This window comes from Neoarius graeffei, chromosome 19, assembly GCF_027579695.1.
Source record: "Neoarius graeffei isolate fNeoGra1 chromosome 19, fNeoGra1.pri, whole genome shotgun sequence".
In the NCBI taxonomy this organism is placed as follows: Eukaryota; Metazoa; Chordata; class Actinopteri; order Siluriformes; family Ariidae; genus Neoarius; species Neoarius graeffei.
The window spans coordinates 69,094,611-69,116,548 of NC_083587.1; the positions used below are offsets into that span (position 1 = coordinate 69,094,611).

Genomic DNA, 21,938 nt, shown 5'->3' on the forward strand with positions numbered 1-21,938 from the left:
GCTTAATTTGAGGGGGAGCAAGCCGGAGTGCGCTCCGGAACCTCGGCCGGAGCACTCCGGGAGCAAGCCGGAGCGCGCTGCTTAATTTGAGGGGGAGCAAGCAGGAGCGCGCTCCGGAACCTATTTACACTGGATCCGGTGTAAATAGCTGCCGGATCATAATTACAGTAAACTAGTAAATACAGTAAAGGAAAAACTTGAGACTAAAAGGTTTTAACAGTCATCCAAATGACTGAACGTAAACATTGCTACAGTAACATACTAGCTACTATGTTGTTGACATTAGCTAGCTTGACCTTCAAAATAGTGGACAACGGGGCGTCACGTGACCCTGTGACGTCAGGTGAAAAACCTCAATAGACCATAGTGAGCGACCTAAAGGGTAAATTTTATAAAATGAAGTGAACTTTTAAAAAATTAAAAAGACAAAGTTTCCTATTGAACACAGTGCAGTGCACAGGAGTGGAGAGAAAAACTCTGACATGGTTTGTATGTTTTCTGTCAGTCTGAGATAAATCATGTGTGAGACCACAACTGGACAGATGTTGCATTTTCTTCCGAACTTTTTCTATACACATTGAATCGTTTTTAATGATCTGGCAACCAACCTGGCAACCGCCGGCCTTCAAAATCACACATCTGTTGTGAAAACTACACAATAAAAGTTTCCTGTTTTTAATTTATTCATTTGGTAAGGAATAAACACTCACAGAAAATAACCTACAAAACTGTAATTGATCATTTTAAAGGCCAATTGTTTATTATAATCTGAAACTCTGTCATTTTATTCATATGTTTTTAAAATATAATAGCACATATTTTCTGCTCTGTATGCTAATAATGCTCTTTATGTCAGCTGTGAATATTGAATATTGCTAAGACATAAAGATTTTTACACAGAAAGAGTGACTCAGAAAGAGAGAGAGAGAGAGAGAGATCAGTTCTTCTTTATTTGAGAAACCTCGTACAGGAAAGCGATGAACAGCTTCGTTCCCTCGATGTAGTTATACCTACAAAACACAGAAATTTTCTGCATGATAATGCTCTGAGGAATCGTCCCGAACCTTCAGGAGTTTATCATAAACATATACAAACACCAGGCATGCTCGTTTCTGCGTGTTCTGACCTGCTGATTTTCTCATTCTGAGAGTGTAAGCCATCGTCGAAGCCTCCGATGGGCAGCATGATGATGTGTTTGCCGATCATGTCCTGGAAAGTGCGAGCAATGGGAATGGTCCCTCCCTCTCGGATCAGCTCCGGCTCCACACTAAACACTGCAGCAGGACAGTACGTTAGTATTTGTGATCAGTGCTCGTGATGACTCACTGCTTCCTCTGAGAAGAACACTTCACTGTGACAACAAGAACGAATTAGACGTGAGAGATACAGTTAAGTTAAGTTAATTTACATTGTTACAGCAGCAAAAATATAGAAAGAAAAGATGATATGGCAGTGAAGGAGTAGTGCAAAAAGTACTAAGTATACAAAAAAAGGTATATATAAAAAGAAATAAACTACAACCCCGATTCCAAAAAAGTTGGGACAAAGTACAAATTGTAAATAAAAACGGAATGCAATGATGTGGAAGTTTCAAAATTCCATATTTTATTCAGAATAGAACATAGATGACATATCAAATGTTGAAAGTGAGAAAATGTATCATTTAAAGAGAAAAATTAGGTGATTTTAAATTTCATGACAACAACACATCTCAAAAAAGTTGGGACAAGGCCATGTTTCCCACTGTGAGACATCCCCTTTTCTCTTTACAACAGTCTGTAAACATCTGGGGACTGAGGAGACAAGTTGCTCAAGTTTAGGGATAGGAATGTTAACCCATTCTTGTCTAATGTAGGATTCTAGTTGCTCAACTGTCTTAGGTCTTTTTTGTCGTATTTTCCATTTTATGATGCGCCAAATGTTTTCTATGGGTGAAAGATCTGGACTGCAGGCTGGCCAGTTCAGTACCCGGACCCTTCTTCTACGCAGCCATGATGCTAGTGGGGCTGTTAAGCTCTTATTATCAGAAGAATTGTGCACAAAATGAAAAAAGCATGAAACTTTCAGAGTTTGTTCTTGAAGGCATAAGCTTTAATTTGAGACGTGGAGGCATTCTCAGTTTGACCTCTGGGGTCAGCTAGAGGTCATTGACCTCCATGATGGCACATTTCTATGCATGAAATTAGAAAAGGCTGTATTTTAACACCTAAATGTGATGTAAATATAAAATAAATGTGTTTTTCCATGTTACTGGGCATGAAAAAATCATATATAATACTGATATTCCTCTTAGGGGTAACTTCAGGGGTCAGGTAGAGGTCATTGACCTTTGAAATTTGAAGTTTCTATGCATGACATTCTAGACGGGTGTATCTTAGGATCTAAATGTGATAGAAATGTGAAATTAATGTGTATTTCCTTGTTTCTGACCATGAGAAACCCATTTTTAATACTGGTATTACTCTTACAGGTCATCTCTGGGGTCAGCTAGAGGTCACTGACCTCCAGCATAATGCATATCTATGCACAAAATTAGAAACGGGTGTATCTTAGGTTCTAAATGTGATAGAAATGTAAACTAAATGTGTATTTCCATGTTTCTGGCCATGATAAACTAATTTCTAATACTGATATCATTTTTATAAGTCACCTCTGAGGTCAGCTAGAGGTCACTGACCTCCACGATAATGCATTTCTAAGCATGAAATTAGAAACAATCTATCTTTGGATTAAAATGTGAAATACATATCATGTCAAACAAGAGAGGGTGATCTTGATCAGTTTTTCAGCCATGAGAATCAAACAACACCACCATCCTTATCTCAAGCAGGCATATTAAGAAAGGGAACAAAGTCAGATCTGGTTCACTGTCTTACTTCAATGGATTCTGGTTTATCAGAAACCACTGTTGGCTATGTAGAAGCTGTATTTATTGATGGTGCTGCAGCTGCACATATGTTGAAACCAGGTACTGCTAAAACCTTCCAGGCTTATGCTGATAATGTGTTCGTACCATACATACTATCACAGCTGACAGGTACAAAACGCATTGACATTGTTTGGGATGTGTACCAAACAAATAGTCTGAAAGCCATGACCAGACAGAGGAGAGGAAAGGGGACCCGAAGAAGAGTTGAACCAGGCACTCTAATGCCAAATAACTGGAAAGACTTCTTGTCTGTGGAAGAAAACAAAGCCGAATTATTTGAATTTCTCTCTCTTCAAATGGAAAATATACAGTTAAATCCTGAGAAAGAAGTCTATGCCACAAAAGGCAACACCGTCCTCTGTTCTCCTGTAGGCTGTGATGTCAGTCTCCTGGTTCCATGCACTCACGAGGAAGCTGATACTCGTCTGTTTCTTCATGTGGCAGATGCAGCCAACAAGGGAGCCAGAAAGGTGATGGTGCGAACTGTTGACTCTGATGTGGTCATCGTGGCAGTGGCTGTCTTTCAGAAAGTCAGTCTTGAAGAAATGTGGATTGCCTTTGGAGCTGGTAGCAATTTCTGTTATATAGCCATTCACAAGGTGGGTGCTGCACTGGGTCCTTCCACTTGTCCCGCACTTCTAGCATTTCATTCTTTCACCGGCTGCGAAACAACTTCCTCATTCTGTGGTCGTGGTAAAAAGACTGCCTGGGATACATGGCGTGTATATCCAAAGGTTACAGAGGCTTTCCATGAAATGTTGCAGATGCCACAAAAGTTGAGTGATCTTTGTCTACACTGGAACGTTTTGTTGTGCTTATGTATGACAGAACAAGTGCATGCTTAGATGTGAATGAGGCAAGGAAGCATCTTTTCACCCAGAGGTCAAGATCACTGGAAAACATCCCCCCTACACAAGATGCTTTGAGGCAACACATAAAAAGAGCAATGTACCAGGCTAATATATGGAACCTTGCTTTGGTTTCTCAACCATGTTTGCCCAGTCCATCAGACTGGGGATGGATTGACACCGATGCTGGATGGCAGCCACTTTGGACAACACTCCCTGAAGCTTCACAGGCTTGCTATGAACTTGTGCACTGTGGTTGCAAAAAGGGTTGTACTGGGCACTGTAGATGTAAAAAGGCAGCCTTAAAGTGCACAGCACTGTGCACATGCTCTGGTGACTGCAGCGACTAAATCGGTGTTCTGTAGTTACAATTTGTAGGCCAACATTGTAATCCCCAAAGGTCAAGGCCCTTAGAATAAATGTAGATACTATAAGTGATTTTAAAATGTTCTTTATGGAACCTGTTCAACTGTTTACACTGCATTTAGAGTTTTGATTGTAGTTCAAGTTTTTGATTAGTTAAAGTTTATAATTTCTGACAAGTTGAAGTATATTTCTGTCATGTTCATATTCATATGGAATTGTTTCTTACAATCCAAAACACATGAGATTTTTATATAGATTTATCAAAATGTGGGATGTTTCCCAACCTTGCCTGTTCTCCATGATGTTGACCTCTCAGAATGATATCAGTATCAAAAATGGGTTTCTCATGTACAGAATCATAGAAATACAAATTTAGTTTACATTTCTATCACATTTAGAACCTGAGGTACACCCGTTTCTAATTTTATGCATAGAAATGCATTATGCTGGAGGTCAGTGACCTCTAGCTGACCCCAGAGATGACCTGTAAGAGTAATATCAGTATCAAAAATGGGTTTCTCATGGTCAGAAACAAGGAAATACACATTAACTTCACATTTCTATCACATTTAGATCCTAAGATACACCAGTCAAGAATTTCATGCATAGAAACTTCAAATGTCAAAGGTCAATGACCTCTACCTGACCCCTGAAGTTACACCTAAGAGGAATATCAGTATTATATGTGATTTTTTTCATGTCCAGGCACATGGAAAAACACATTTATTTTACATTTACATCACATTTAGATGTTAAGATACAGCCTTTTCTAATTTCATGCATAGAAATGTGATATCATGGAGGTCAATGACCTCTAGCTGACCCCAGAGGTCAAACTGAGAATGCCTCCACGTCTCAAATTAAAGCTTATGCCTTCAAGAACAAACCCTGAAAGTTTCATGCTTTTTTCATTTTGTGCACAATTGTTATGCTTAACAGGCCCACTAATTGTCATGTTGGAAAATGCAAGGTCTTCCCTGAAAGAGACGTCGTCTGGATGGGAGCATATGTTGCTCTAGAACCTGGATATACCTTTCAGCATTGATGGTGTCTTTCCAGATGTGTAAGCTGCCCATGCCACACGCACTAATGCAACCCCATACCATCAGAGATGCAGGCTTCTGAACTGAGCGCTGATAACAACTTGGGTCGTCCTTCTCCTCTTTAGTCCGAATGACATGTCGTCCCTGATTTCCATAAAGAACTTCAAATTTTGATTCGTCTGACCACAGAACAGTTTTCCACTTTGCCACAGTCCATTTTAAATGAGCCTTGGCCCAGAGAAGACGTCTGCACTTCTGGATCATGTTTAGATACGGCTTCTTCTTTGAACTATAGAGTTTTAGCTGGCAACGGCGGATGGCACGGTGAATTGTGTTCACAGATAATGTTCTCTGGAAATATTCCTGAGCCCATTTTGTGATTTCCAATACAGAAGCTGTTAGGACTAGGACTGTTTTGGCCTCTAGAGGCCGCTGTTATTTCCTTTTCATGTCGTGTTTATTTTGGCCTCTAGAGGCCGCCACTGTTCCTGTGTTTTGTGTTTGTGTTAATTGCCTAATTATCTTCACCTGTGTCCTTAATTAGTTTGTCTATTTATACCCCTGAGTTCAGTCCTCTTGTCACGGAGTCTTTGTGCTGTTATGTTTATCTCCAGTTTCCTTTGTACTGTGTTTTTTTATCTTCTTAGCTTTTGAATTTTTGCACTTTGCTTTTCTTTTGGATTATACTCTTTGGTTTTTTTTTGTCTTTTGTTTTGCCCTGTATATAGTGTATATAGTTTAAATAAACCTTTTGATTCTTTTTCTACTTCCGCCTCACGCCTCTGCATTTGAGTCATCCCCCTGGTGGCCTAGTGGGGGTTTGCTGGATTATCACACCAACGAACCAGGTTCGAATCCCAGCAATACCCTAACAGAAAGACTCCGTCATGACCGACTCAGCAGAGGCTGCTTCAACTGTCTACCCGGCCAACCTTCAGGGAATTATGGCAGCTTTGACACGCTTCGGAGCGACCATGGACGCTCATGGACGTACACTCACCAGCCAACGTGAGGCCCTCGCTCGCCACGAGGAACTGCTTCAGCAAATTGGGAAAACCCTGGCACAGCTGACATCTCTGCCTGCATCTCCTGATCCAGCTCCCACTCCTGCTCCAGTGCCTCCTGCAATGCTGCCTTCTTCACCTCGCGAACCCAGCCTTCCTGCACCACAGAGGTATGATGGCAAGCACAGTGAGTGCCGAGAGTTCCTTACCCAGTGTCAACTCACCTTTGAGCTTCAGCCTACCACCTACACTACGGATCGCCGCAAGATTGCCTTTGTGATAACCTTATTAGCTGGTAAGGCGCGAGCCTGGGCTACTGCTATCTGGCAAAGACAGGGACCTGAGTGCTTTGATTTCCAGCTGTTTTCTGAAGAGATGCTTCGGGTCTTCGATCAGGCAGACATCAGTACCGACGCAGCCCGAAAGCTCATGTCCATCCGGCAAGGAGGAAGCGTCGCAGATTACGCCATCTCGTTCCGAACACTCGCAGCAGTAAGTGGATGGAACGAGACTGCCCTGGTGTCAGCCTTCCACCATGGTCTGTCTGACCCCATCAAGGACGGTCTGGCCTCTATTGGATGCCCAAGTGACCTCGAAACCCTCATCTCACATGCTATTCGTCTGGACAACAGGATGAGAGAACGCCACCAAGCCTTGAGCCCCCCCAGCCTCCCTACCTCTACCTGGAGACCGTCTACCTCCTTCAGTGACTGTCCAGAACCCATGCAAGTGGGTCGTACTCGCCTCTCCGCATCTGAGAGGGAGCGCAGAAGGAGGGACAAGTGCTGCATCTACTGTGGCAAGCCTGGTCACTTCCGAGCATCATGTCCCGAACTCTTGGGAAAAGGACCGCCCCGTCCAGCCGAGGGAGGGTTGTGACGGGGCCTACCCTCTCTCCCGGACTCCCTGGCCAAGGTATCTACATCCCGGTCTCCATCTCCTGGGGTGAGTCTGTCCACTCTTGTCAAGCTTTGATAGACTCAGGGGCGGCTGGGAACTTTATGGATATTCACTTCGCCCAAAGCATCAATATTCCGACTGCACCTCTTGAAGTCCCACTGTCTGTGTCTGCCCTCGATGGCCAAGCGTTAGGTGATGGAAGAGTCACCCAAGTTACTTCTCCAGTTTTCCTCCAGTCTCAAGGTCACAAGGAAGAAATATCCCTGCACCTGATTCCTTCACCTGAGTTCCCAGTTATTCTAGGCCTTCCTTGGCTTACTCGCCACAACCCTCGCATAGACTGGGTAACAAGCCAGGTTGTGGAATGGGGCCCTGCATGCCATGCCTCTTGTCTGCTCTCTAGCTCTCCTGTGTCTCCTGCCGAGCCCCCTGATCTCACCGAGTTATCTCAAGTTCCCACAGAGTACTGGGATCTCAAGGAGGTATTCAGCAAGAGCAGGGCCGCCGTTCTTCCTCCGCACCGGGCCTACGACTGTGCCATCGACTTGCTCCCTGGGACTACCCCTCCTCGTGGCAGACTGTTTTCCCTCTCTCAGCCAGAACGCAAGGCTATGGAGGAATACCTCAAAGATGCCCTGGTCTCTGGGTTCATTCGACCCTCCACCTCACCTGCTGGTGCCGGCTTCTTCTTTGTCGGCAAGAAGGATGGGGGGCTTCGACCATGTATTGACTACAGGGGCCTGAACAAGATTACTGTGCGCAACCGATATCCCCTTCCGCTGATGTCCACTGCTTTCGACCTGCTCCAAGGCGCCACCGTCTTCACCAAGTTGGACCTACGGAACGCATACCACCTCATCCGTATCCGACAGGGAGACGAGTGGAAGACTGCCTTTAACACCCCGTCTGGGCACTACGAATACCAGGTGATGCCCTTCGGACTCACCAACGCACCAGCTGTTTTTCAGGCCCTAATCAACGACGTCTTAAGGGACATGATTAACCTATACGTTTTTGTCTACCTCGACGACATCCTTATCTTTTCCAAGACCATGCAGGAGCACCGCCACCATGTCCGCCAGGTTCTCCAGAGGCTGCTACAGAACAATCTGTTCGCCAAGGCCCAGAAATGCGAATTTCATGTTCCCGAGGTCTCCTTTCTGGGATTTATTGTACGGACAGGCCAACTCCAAATGGACCCTGCCAAGACCCTGGCCGTCCGGGATTGGCCTACTCCCAAGTCCGTTAAGGAGGTTCAGCGGTTCTTAGGATTCGCTAACTTCTACCGCAAGTTCATCAGGAACTTCAGTTCTGTGGCAGCACCCATGTCAGACCTCACCAAAGGGACAGGTGGATCTTATGGCTGGTCTCCTCAGGCAGAAAAGGCGTTCAAAGACCTCAAGGACCGCTTCTGCACGGCACCCATTCTGGTTCTCCCGGACACCTCCCAACCATTCATCGTGGAGGTGGACGCCTCGGACAGTGGTGTCGGCGCGGTGCTCTCTCAACGTTCGGAAGGAAAGCTGCACCCCTGCGCTTACTTCTCCCACCGCCTGAGTCCTGCTGAGTCCCGGTACGATGTGGGGGATCGAGAACTGCTAGCGGTCAAACTGGCCCTTGAGGAGTGGAGGCACTGGCTGGAGGGAGCACAACATCCATTCCTGGTTTGGACTGACCACAAGAACCTGGAGTACCTCCAGCAAGCCAAGAGACTGAACCCTCGACAGGCTAGGTGGGCCCTGTTTTTCAGTCGGTTTGACTTCACCCTCTCATACCGCCCCGGCTCCAAGAACACCAAACCTGACGCACTGTCCAGACTGTTCTCTGCCACTAACAGGGAGAATGAAGTCGGGCCTATTATCCCTGTGTCCCGGATTGTGGCCCCTGTCCGCTGGGGTATTGAGGAGGCTGTCCGACGAGCCCAACGCCAGGACCCCGGTCCTGGGACGGGGCCACCAGGCCTCTTGTACGTCCCACATCAAGCCCGGGCCAAGGTTCTCCAGTGGGGTCACTCTTCCCCTCTCACCGCCCACCCGGGAGCTCGGAGGACCCTGGACTTCCTGAAAAGACGCTTCTGGTGGCCTAACATGGAGAAGGAAGTAAGGTCATTTGTCCTGTCCTGTGAGGTTTGCACCAGAACCAAGAACCCACGACAGCGTCCCCAGGGTCTCCTGCATCCTCTGACCATTCCCCGGCGTCCCTGGTCCCACGTGGCAGTCGACTTTATCACGGGTCTCCCTGAGTCACAAGGTAACACGGTCATTTTGGTCTTAGTTGACAGATTCTCCAAGGCCTGCCGCTTCATACCACTGTGCAAACTCCCCTCTGCTCTTGAAACTGCGAAACTTTTGTTTAATCATGTCTTCCGAGTCTTTGGTCTTCCACAGGACATCGTCTCAGACCGAGGGCCCCAGTTCTCCTCCCGAGTGTGGCACGGGTTCTGCAAGGTCATCGGAGCCACTGCCAGCCTCTCCTCTGGGTTTCACCCACAGTCCAATGGTCAGACGGAGAGGCTCAACCAGGACCTGGAAACCACCCTGCGAGGCCTGGCTATGGATAACCCGACATCGTGGAGCACCTGGCTGCCATGGGCGGAGTACGCCCACAACACCCTGCAGTCATCGGCCACCAAGCTGTCGCCATTCCAGTGCCAATTCGGGTTCCAGCCACCTCTGTTCCCGGACCAGGAGGAGGACGCGGGGGTGCCCTCGGTCAACCAATATGTGAGACGGTGTCGCAAGACCTGGAGCAAGGTCAGGAAGACCCTCATACAGACCTCCAGAACCAACCAGACTCAGGCCAACCGCCATAGAAGACCTGCACACGCTTTCCGCCCTGGGCAGCGTGTTTGGCTGTCCACTAAGGACCTTCCACTGCGGGTGGAGAACCGCAAGCTTGCTCCTCGCTACATTGGCCCCTTCAAGGTGGTGCGCAGGGTGAACCCTGTCTCCTACCGGCTCCAGTTGCCCCGGACTCTGAGGATCAACCCCACTTTCCATGTTTCCCTGTTACGGCCCGTACTGACGTCTACGTATGCCCCTGCCCCTAGGAACCCCCCACCCCCCCGCATCTTCCAGGGGCAGACTGTGTTCACTGTGAATCGCCTGCTTGACTCCCGCCGGGTCCGCGGCGGGTTGCAATATCTGGTGGACTGGGAGGGCTATGGTCCTGAGGAGCGCTGCTGGGTTCCTGCTCGGGATGTCCTTGATAAAGAACTATGTCGGGACTTCCATTCGGCCCATCCGGATCGCCCTGGGAACGTCAGGAGACGCTCCTAGAGGGGGGGGTCCTGTTAGGACTAGGACTGTTTTGGCCTCTAGAGGCCGCTGTTATTTCCTTTTCATGTCGTGTTTATTTTGGCCTCTAGAGGCCGCCACTGTTCCTGTGTTTTGTGTTTGTGTTAATTGCCTAATTATCTTCACCTGTGTCCTTAATTAGTTTGTCTATTTATACCCCTGAGTTCAGTCCTCTTGTCACGGAGTCTTTGTGCTGTTATGTTTATCTCCAGTTTCCTTTGTACTGTGTTTTTTTATCTTCTTAGCTTTTGAATTTTTGCACTTTGCTTTTCTTTTGGATTATACTCTTTGGTTTTTTTTTGTCTTTTGTTTTGCCCTGTATATAGTGTATATAGTTTAAATAAACCTTTTGATTCTTTTTCTACTTCCGCCTCACGCCTCTGCATTTGAGTCATCCCCCTGGTGGCCTAGTGGGGGTTTGCTGGATTATCACACCAACGAACCAGGTTCGAATCCCAGCAATACCCTAACAGAAGCATGCCTGTATGTGATGCAGTGCCGTCTAAGGGCCCGAAGATCACGGGCACCCATATGGTTTTCCGGCCTTGACCCTTACGCACAGAGATTCTTCCAGATTCTCTGAATCTTTTGATGATATTATGCACTGTAGATGATGATATGTTCAAACTCTTTGCAATTTTACACTGTCGAACTCCTTTCTGATATTGCTCCACTATTTGTCAGTGCAGAATTAGGGGGATTGGTGATCCTCTTCCCATCTTTACTTCTGAGAGCCGCTGCCACTCCAAGATGCTCTTTTTATACCCAGTCATGTTAATGACCTATTGCCAATTGACCTAATGAGTTGCAATTTGGTCCTCCAGCTGTTCCTTTTTTGTACCTTTAACTTTTCAAGCCTCTTATTGCCCCTGTCCCAACTTTTTTGAGATGTGTTGCTGTCATGAAATTTCAAATGAGCCAATATTTGGCATGAAATTTCAAAATGTCTCACTTTCGACATTTGATATGTTGTCTATGTTCTATTGTGAATACAATATCAGTTTTTGAGATTTGTAAATTATTGCATTCTGTTTTTATTTACAATTTGTACTTTGTCCCCTCCCCCCTCCTAGAACTGCCACCTTATTGTGGTGGAGGGGTTTGCATGCTTGAATGATCCTAGGAGCTATGTTGTCAGGGGCATTACGCCCCTGTTAGGGTCTCTCAAGGCAGACAGGTCCTAGGTGACAGGCCAGACCAAGAGCAGTTCACCAAAACCCTTATGGAGAATAATCGATCAAGGACCATGATGTCACCCGGTATGGTGCAGCCGGGGCCCCACCCTGGAGCCAGGCCCGGGGTTGGGGCTCGTATGTGAGCACTTGGTGGCCAGGCCTTTGCCCACGGGGCCTGGCCGGGCTCAGCCCGAAGCAGTGATGTGGGCCCGTCCTCCTGTGGGTTCACCACCCACAGAGGTAGCCGTAGGGGGTCAGTGCTGTGTGGATTGGGCGGCAGTCGAAGGCAGGGGCCTCGATGACCTGATCCACGAACACAGCGGCTAGCTGTTGGGACATGGAATGTCACTTTGCTGGGGGGGAAAGAGCCTGAGCTTGTGCGGGAGGTTGAGAGCTACCGGCTAGAGATAGTCGGGCTCACCTCCATGCACAGCTTGGGCTCTGGAACCCAGCTCCTGGAGAGGGGCTGGACTCTCCACTTCTCTGGAGTCGCCCATGGTGAGCGGCGGTGGACTGGTGTGGGCTTGCTTATAGCTCCCCAGCTCAGCCGCCATGTGTTGGAGTTTACCCCGGTGAACGAGAGGGTCGCCTCTCTGCGCCTTCGGATTAGGGAGAGGGCTTTTGCTGTTGTTTGTGCCTACAGGCCGAATAGCAGTATAGAGTATCCGGCCTTCTTGGAGTCCCTGGGAGAGGTACTGAGAGGTGCTCAGACTGGGGACTCCATTCTTCTACTGGGGGACTTCAATGCTCATGTGAGCGACGACAGTGACACCTGGAAGGGCGTGGTTGGGAGGAACGGCCTCCACGATCTGAACCCAAGTGGTGTTTTTTTATTGGACTTCTGTGTTAGTCATGGTTTGTCCATAACGAACACCATGTTCAAGCATAGGGGTGTCCATAAGTGCACATGGCACCAGGACACCTTAGGTCAGAGGTCGATGATCGACTTTGTTGTTGTTTCATCTGATCTCTGGCCATATGTCTTGGACACTTGGGTGAAGAGAGGGGCTGAGCTGTCAACTGATCACCACCTGGTGGTGAGTTGGATCCGGTGGTGGAGGAGGAAGCCGGACAGACCTGGCAGACCCAAACGTATGGTGAGGGTCTGCTGGGAACGTCTGGCCGAGCACTCTGTCGGGGAGGTCTTTAACTCCCACCTCCGGGAGAGCTTCTCCCAGCTTCTGAGGGAGGCGGGGGACATTGAGTCTGAGTGGACCATGTTCTCTACCTCCATTGTAGACGCAGCTGTTCGGGGCTGTGGCCGCAAGGTCTCCGGTGCCTGTCGTGGCAGCAATCCCTGAACCCGGTGGTGGATGCCAGAAGTAAGGGATGCCGTCAAGCTGAAGAAGGAGTCCTATTGGGCCATGTTGGCCTCCGGGACTCCTGAGGCAGCTGACAGGTATCGGCAGGCCAGGCATGCCGCAGCTTGGGCAGTTGTGGAGGCAAAAACTCGGAACTGGGAGGAGTTTGGGGAGGCCATGGAGAAGGACTATCAGTCAGCCTTGAAGAAATTCTGGCAAACCGTCTGGCACCTCAGGAGGGGGAAGCAGTACTCTGCCAACACTGCTTACGGTGTGGGTGGGGAGCTGTTGACCTCAACTGGGGACATTGTGGGTGGTGGAAGGAATACTTTGAGGATCTCCTCAATCCCACCATCATGTCTTCAATTGAGGAGGTGGAGGCTGATGATTCAGAGGTGGACTCGTCCATTACCCAAGCCGAAGTCACTGAGGTGGTTTGCAAGCTCCTCGGTGGCAAGGCACCGGGGGTGGATGAGATCCGCCCGAGTATCTCAAGTCTCTGGATGTTGTGGGACTGTCTTGGCTGACACGCCTCTGCAACATCGCATGGCAGTCGGGGACAGTGCCTCTGGAGTGGCAGACTGGGGTGGTGGTCCCTCTTTTTAAGAAAGGGGACCGGAGAGTGTGCTCCAATTATAGGGGAATCACACTTCTCAGCCTCCCAGGGAAGGTTTACTCCAGGCTACTGGAGAGGAGAATTCGGCCAATAGTCAAACCTCGGATCCAGGAGGAACAATGCGGTTTTCGTACTGGTCGCGGAACACTGGACCAGCTCTATACTCTTCATAGGGTGCTCGAGGGTTCATGGGAGTTTGCCCAACCAGTCCACATGTGCTTTGTGGATCTGGAGAAGGCATTCGACCATGTCCCTCGTGGTATTCTGTGGGGGGTGCTTCGGGAGTATGGGGTTCGGGGCTCTTTGCTAAGGGCTGTCCGGTCCCTGTACGAAAGGAGCAGGAGTCTGGTTCACATTGCCGGCAGTAGGTCAGACATGTTCCCAGTGCATGTTGGACTCCGGCAGGGCTGCCCTTTGTCACTGGCTCTGTTCATAATTTTTATGGACAGAATTTCTAGGTGCAGCCAGGGGCTGGAAGGAATCCTGTTTGGGAACCACAGGATTTCATCTCTGCTTTTTGCAGATGATGTTGTCCTGTTGGCTTCTTCAAACCAGGACCTTCAGCATGCACTGGGGTGGTTTGCAGCTGAGTGTGAAGCGGCTGGGATGAGAATCAGCATCTCCAAGTCCAAGGCCATGGTTCTCAACTGGAAAAGGGTGGCTTGCCCTCTCCAGGTTCGTGGAGAAGTCCTGCCTCAAGTGGAGGAGTTATCTCAGGATCTTGTTCACGAGTGAGGGAAGGATAGAGCGTGTGATTGACAGGCAGATCGGTGCAGCCTCCGCAGTGATGCGGTTGCTTTACCGGTCCGTCGTGGTGAAGAAGGAGCTGAGCCAAAAGGCGAAGCTCTCGATTTACTGGTTGATCTACGTTCTGACTCTCACCTATGGTCATGAGCTTTGGGTAATGACCGGAAGAACAAGATCGTGGATAAAAGCGGCTGAAATGAGTTTCCTTCGCAGGGTGGCTGGGCACTCCCTTAGAGATAGGGTGAGAAGCACAGTCACTCAGGAGGAGCTCGGAGTAGAGCCGCTGCTCCTCCACATTGAGAGGAATCAGCTGAGGTGGCTCAGGCATCTCTTTCGGATGCTTCCTGGACGCCTCCCTGTGGAGGTGTTCCAGGCATGTCTCCCCAGGAGGATGCCCCGGGGAAGACCCAGGACATGCTGGAGGGACTATGTCTCTTGGCTGGCCTGGGAACGCCTCGGTGTTCTTCCCGAGGAGCTGGCCGAGGTGTCTGGGGAAAGGGAAGTTTGGGCTTCCATGCTCAGACTGCTGCCTCCGCGACCCGGCCCTGGATAAGCGGAAGAAGACGAGATGAGAGATGAGACTTTGTCCCAACTTTTTTGGAATCGGGGTTGTACAAATTGAAGATAAAATAACAAATTAGCATAAATTAACAGGTTTGCAAATATACAGTTAACATAAGCGTATTACGCAGAGGGTATTGCATGTGTAAGTGCAGCTTCATGTCATCACGTCATTAAAATCAGCAGTGGATCTGTGTCATGCTGAAATGTGTGTAGTGATGATGTAACGATGCAATGATCTAATGATGTAATGAGGTGGCGATGTGATGATGTAATTATGTGAGGTGATGATGTGATGACGTGATGCTGACCTCTCTTCACTGCTCTCTTCCCAGCCTCGTACAGCGGGTGTTTGGTGTTGCCTAACCATGGCTTCACTTCAATAACCATCTTCACCGTGAGCTTGTTCGGACTCTTCCTCTGCTCAAACTTGGCGCGCAGGTAATCTGTTACCTGGGACACAGAGACACAGCGTTGGTGTGGAAAAGACTTTTCCTCACACTGCTTTACTTGAGAGGGTCGTTTCTGCTGTATGAGTTCTACAGTAGTGTAAAACGTGATGTTCTTCATCCTGCTACCTGCTTCTCCACGACTGCAGGCTCCATGTTGGGAACCAGGCGGATGGAGAACTTGGCTGTGACTTTAGCAGGGATGACAGTTTTTGTTCCGGGGTTGGAGAACGCTCCCTCGATGCCGTGGATGGACACGGTGGGGAAACGCCACAGATGAGCCAGAAGGTCAACCTGAGCAATGATGAGATCACACGCTGATCAGCTCACATTATTGCAGTGGAATGTTTTGACCTCATCACACCAGATTAATGCAGATTAACAGGATTTACTTTCTGATTTACACAATCCGATTTACACAACCATCACACAATGATCTAACCTTCAGGAACAGACACTGTGTGTCAGAGAGTTAAAGGACAGAGAGAGCGAATTGGGCACATGATCACATTCCTTCAGGGACAGTCTGCACCGTGACAGAGATCATCTGAAGTGAGCGATAATCTGAGAGCTCCAGATCACAACGACCAACATGCAGCGTGTTTAAAGTGTTAATCAGACAGGGTTAGGGTTCATTCATCGATATCCCCCGAGAAACACAAACACTGAAGGGCAGGTGATGTAACAGTGACATGACTGAATGCCTCATTAAATTCTCACCTTATTGTTGTACATGAGTCGATCCACACCGATCATGCTCTTGTAAGTCTCCAAATCAAACTGGACCTCCTCGTATAGTTTGCGCTCCTCCTCAGTGAAGTCTGCGACTGCGTCTGTCATGCCGGGGATCAGGATCTGACCGCTCGCACTGATCAGCGTGTCTGAGACGCAAAACTCACCGTTACACTGAATCTGTTCATCACATTACAGTCACTGTCCTGTGTGTGTGTGTGTGTGTGTGTGTGTTCATATCATTGATCCTGGTTATTCATGTGGCAGATAATAAAAGCAGGTTCAGTTTGGAAGTGAAATTCACGAAGCACCTAGAATTCCGATCAGGTCGCTCATGGGTTCGATCACAGCACCTCCGTCCACTCCAGAGTGTAAATCCTGCTTCGGGCCCTCCACCTGAAAAACACACAACACAATACACACTAAACCAGGTCACTTTCAGTCATGTGACACTCTTCATGATGTAAGTTATTAGATCATGAACTGTGGGCTCCAAAGGCTTTGCTCCAAATCTTCTGCTCCATAAATCCATCATTTACAGATGAACATTTAGCACTAAACCAGTGGCCGTAAGTTTCCGTGATGTGTTCACTATATTAGCCTCTTAGCTTTTTAAAACTAGAGATGTGAACTTCACTCACTGAACTCGTCTCATCAGAGACACTGAGCACTTTTCTCTTTCTCACTTTCAGAATGTGTCCTTTTTTGTTGAGACAGTGATGAATAATATGTTATTTATAATTTAAAATAAAGTTTGATCTGCAGAATGTTTTGGCTGATTGAATGCCTCGGTGTATGATGAAGGTAGAAAGTGTCAATAAAACCTCTGACTTGTCCTTTAATGACAGTAGATGAGTGTAATGAGTGAATTTGAGACCTGAGCGGAGAAGTAACAGTTCCCCCTCGTGCCGTAGGTGAGAGCAGGATGAGCGCTCTTCCAGGTGCAGTCTGAAAGCACGATATAATCCACATCAGAGAAAAACGCGTCTTTCTGAGCCTCAACCAGAACATCCAGACCCTTAGAACCTCTCTCTTCCATTCCCTCAATCAGGAACTTCACATTCACTGGCAGGTCCTGGATATGACGACAACCACAACAACAATCATAAGAATAAAACAGAACGTGTGTGTGTGTGTGTGTGTGTGTGTTAATGCTCACCATGTCCAGAGCTCTATACGCCTCCACTGCATGTATCCAGGCCAGAACTGGAGCTTTATTATCTGAAGCGCCTCTGCCATACAGGTTTCCTGCAGGGGGAATATTAAACATTAATAACATGTTTATAACACACACACACACACACACACACACACACACACACACACACACACACACACACACGTTCTGTTTTATTCTTATGATTGTTGCTCAGGCAGGGGTCAGGAATGAACACATACTTTTCCTGAAGCACATGTGAATCTGAACCTGTGAGATTACACGACTGACTGTAAAGATTTCTGTTTCCAGATTAAAGGTGTAACAAGTGATCTGATGTGCTGTGAGGAATAATCTGTGTGTAAATGATGAATTTGAAGTGTTAAAGGGTTAAAACACACACACACACACACACACACACACACACACACACACACACATCCCTCACAACCTCATGAAGGTTACAGTGTGAACTGGACCGTTAATCTCCGTAAGGTTGTAGGGGTCTGTGCTCCACCCGTCCTCTCTCCTGGCTGGCTGGACATCCACATGTCCATACACACACACAGTGTGTTTATTCTCATCATCACCGAACACCGCCGTCACCACTTTAGGGAGAGGAATAACACTGCCATCCTCCAGCTGCTCCGCAAGGGGGGGGGGGGGGGGGGGGGGGGGGGCACATCCGTTAATATATCAGGAATAAATGCACACACAGGCATGACTGTGTTAATGGTAGTTTGTGTATAATAACCGTCTGATTGCCGATGTCCATCACGTCCATGATCCCCTTCATCCCACGCAGCTTCTCCTCCACCACACCCATCATACGCTGTAGCTCCACCCGCTTAGTGACATCATTGGAGTCACTCTCTATAGACACCCAGTCTCTCAGAGTCTCAAACACACACACACACACACACACACTGTGTGAAGTGTAAAAACCAATGAATAAAACACACCTCTATCTATAGATAATTATTTATCTGTGTGTATATCTGTCTCCCTGCCCACCTGTCTGTCTGTTTTTATGTTCTTCCTGGCGTCTCAGTTATTACCTCGCATGCTACGGAGTAAGGTATTGTTTTCAGTCAGGTTTCTTTGTTTTTTTTGTTAACCATATTACGGGAAAATGGCTGGATCAATCTTCATGAAACTTACAGGATAGATGGTCATTGGTCTCAAATAAAACCTCCAACATTTTGAGGGTCATCCGGTCAAGGTCCCCAAAGAGGTCAAAATCATTTTTGTTGTATCTACTGCCTCATATAGAGGCGCTAGTCACTACGTCATCGTGCTGTAAGAGTGTAACAGTTGCGCACTGCGCATGCATGTGTTCCTATTAAAATGGCCTGTGAGCGTATACAATTCGGTTCACCATTCGAAATAAACGGACTAAACTAAAAAAATGACTTTCAGACATGTTTATGCTTATTCATCTCATCTCATCTCATTATCTGTAGCCGCTTTATCCTGTTCTACAGGGTCGCAGGCGAGCTGGAGCCTATCCCAGCTGACTACGGGCGAAAGGCGGGGTGTTTATGCTTATTCCAGAGGGAAAAGCATAAAGTGCGTTCCACTGAGCTCTAGCGCCGGGCCATTTCCGGGAAATAAGAGTTTGGGTCATGGCGACAGCGTGTGTGTGTGTCAGCCTCGGTTCGGAGGTTTCAGTTTCAAGAACTGTAAGAGGTAAGAGTAGAATAATATAAAGCACAGACACTTGGTATATTTTACTTCTGTGATTTTTAAATTGTTCATTTTTGGATTATGCTTCATTGTTGTGGCTACTGCCTCATAGAGTAAATTAGATTAAATTAGATTAGACTAGATTAGATTAGATTAGATTAGATTAGATTAGATTAGATTAGATAAAACTTTATTGATCCCTTTGGGTGGGTTCCCTCAGGGAAATTAAGAAATATATATGATGTATTTACTGTATGGACATGGGATCAGAAAACATTTTTATTTATAAGCCACATGGACCCATAGGGGACTGATTTTTTTTTTTGCAACATCTTCCTTCATATTTATCATAAGTGCTACCAGTGACATTTGTTTTGCCTGGCAACACTTTTTAGTGTGTTCTTACAGTGCTATTAGTGTGTTGTTACAGTGTTATTACAGTGTGTTATTACCTGTACATACTCCTCCTGCTGTTTATCCACGTATGCAGTCAGATGGTTAAATGTGAATGAGTGAACTCTCACTCTGAGCATCACCAACAGCACAACACACACACTCACACACTTCATCTGCACAGAGCACACAGATTTCACACTGAGAGTTTCATCACGCCACATATCAATTCACCACTTAAGCAATGAATCCATCAAATTAACTGATTCATCAAACTAATTACTAATAATAATATATTAATAATCATTATTAATCTAAAGCTCGGCTCGATTTCCCCAGTAAACATTACACTGGTGTTTAAACTCCTGTCTCTGACACTGAGATGATGTTCAGATTCTGAACTCAAACCTCATCTGTGTTCCAAATATCACCCTGTTTTACCCATGTCAATATCTATGGTGCTGTGTGAGACGGCTGCCTCTCCAGTAGCTCTGTAGTTTTTTAGCTCTTTAAACCTCTTTTTTATCCACCTTTTTTACTTTTCTGCTCTTCTTACGAAGACATAGTGTGTTTTACTATATAACATGAATATATTTAACTTTAACACGCAACCAGGAGCCAGTTTTCTCTCTTATTCGAGAGAGGAGCTGCTGGCCCTGAAAACAATGGGACGAGCCGGGATACGACACCCCATCCCCGCTGAGCTGAGGAGGAAACCCAGGGGCTGCAAAGCTGGAGCTAAGCTAAAGGCTAGGCTAGCGGACAACCAGCGGTGCTACAAACCATCCATTCCCTCCGTTATCATGGGGAATGTGAACTCGCTGCCGAATAAAGTCGACGAGCTTTCCGCTCTGAACAACCAGCGGATTTACCGGGAGAGCAGCTTATTTATCTTTACGGAGACATGGCTAACACACCTTGTACCAGATGCTAATGTGGACCTGCGGGGATTCACTGCTGTGAGAGCCAACAGAGACACTAACACATGCGGGAAAAGCAAAGGTGGGGGACTCATCATTTATGTTAACAACCGCTGGTGTAACCCGGGACATTTCTCCATAAAGACAGTTTTATGTTGCCCAGACTTGGAGCTGCTAGCCGTTAGCCTGCAGCCATATTATCTGCCGAGGGAGTTCAGTCACGTGATCACCATCTGTGTTTACATCCCTCCGAGGCCTGACGCAGCTGCTGCATGTGAGAGGATTCACTCTGTCACAGCAAGGCTGCAGACACAGCACCCTGAGGCATTTATAATAATTTCTGGGGACTTTAATCACGCTACTTTGGACTCTACTTTGGCTGCTTTTTACCAGGCTGTGGATTGTCCAACAAGGAACAACAGGACAATTGACTTGCTGTCTGCTAAGGATACATACAGAGCCACACCCCTCCCCCCACTAGGGAAGTCTGACCACAAGCTGGTTCTTCTACAGCCGAAGTACACCCCCCTGATTCAAAGGCAGCCTGCAACAACTAGCTCCATCAGGAGGTGGTCCCCTGAAATGGAAAATGCCCTCAGAGACTGCTATGACATCACAGACTGGGATGTGCAGCTTAGCCCACACTGTGAGGACATAGAGGGGTTGACACATCTGTGCAGACGTGGTCGTCCCCACTAAGACTGTACGGTGTTACCCTAATAACAAGCCATGGGTAACACAGGAAGTCAAAGCTGTCCTCAACAGGAAGAAGGCCGCCTTCAGGAGCAGGGATAGGGAGGCAATGAAAGCAGCACAGCAGGAGGTGAAACACTGTGTGAGGGAAGCTAAGGACAGCTACAGGAGAAAGGTGGAGCAGAAGCTGAAGGAGAACAGTATGAGGGAGGTCTGGGAAGGTGTGAAAACCATCACAGGCCACAATACAAAGACCAGAGTCGTTGAGGGGACAGTGGAGAGGGCGAACGAGTTGAATGACTTTTTCAATCGGTTCAACCAGCCCACATACTCCCCACCCTCCCACTCACTGCAGCCATCTCTCCTTCTTCCCTCAACACACCTCACCCCAGTCATCACAGCAGCCCCCTCCTCCCCCTCCTCCCCCACCTCAAAACAGACTCCTCCATGCATTACTGCAGACCAGGTCAGAGGTCAACTGAGGAAGCTTCACCCCAGGAAAGCAGTAGGCCTGGACAAGGTGTGTCCCCGACTACTGAAGACCTGTGCTGCTGAACTGGATGAACCACTCCAATGCATCTTCAACCTTAGCCTGCAGCTGGAGAGAGTGCCAACCTTCTGGAAGACATCATGTATCGTTCCAGTTCCCAAAAAGAATCAGCCCCGCGAGCTGAACAACTTCTGACCGGTGGCACTCACTTCACATCTGATGAAGGCGTTGGAGCGGCTCTTCCTCAGCCTCCTCAGACCCCAGGTACAACATGCCCAGGACTGTCTGCAGTTTGCTTACGGGCAGGTGTCGGTGTGGAAGACGCCATCCTCTACCTGCTACACCGAGCCCACTCGCATCTGGATAAGGGAAATGGCACAGTGAGGATCCTCTTCTTGGACTTCTTGAATGCCTTCAACACCATCCAGCCCCTATTGCTTCAGGACAAACTGAACAGGATGCAAGTGGACCCCTGCCTGGTCACCTGGATCTCCAGCTACCTCACTGACAGGCCACAGTACGTCAGGCTGAAGGACATCATGTCTGACACTGTGATTAGCAGCACCGGAGCACCCCAGGGCACGGTGCAGGCCCCTCTTCTCTTCAGCAGAGGTGGAAAAACCTGAGTGCAGA

At 47.7% G+C, this 21,938-nt stretch overlaps 1 protein-coding gene across 1 annotated transcript; it reads right to left on the reverse strand.

Annotated features, from left to right (window-relative positions):
- Positions 1 to 937: 937 nt before the first annotated feature.
- Positions 938 to 19,378, reverse strand: cndp1 (carnosine dipeptidase 1). Its single transcript, XM_060901025.1, has 11 exons — positions 19,262 to 19,378; positions 17,878 to 18,021; positions 17,603 to 17,765; positions 17,127 to 17,215; positions 16,845 to 17,042; positions 16,279 to 16,363; positions 15,956 to 16,116; positions 15,365 to 15,529; positions 15,098 to 15,239; positions 1,127 to 1,274; positions 938 to 1,010 (listed from the first exon to the last, which is right to left on the reverse strand). The coding sequence occupies exons 1-11, from the start codon at positions 19,376 to 19,378 to the stop codon at positions 938 to 940; spliced, it is 1,485 nt and encodes a 494-aa protein (XP_060757008.1).
- Between the last annotated feature and the right edge of the window lie 2,560 nt (positions 19,379 to 21,938).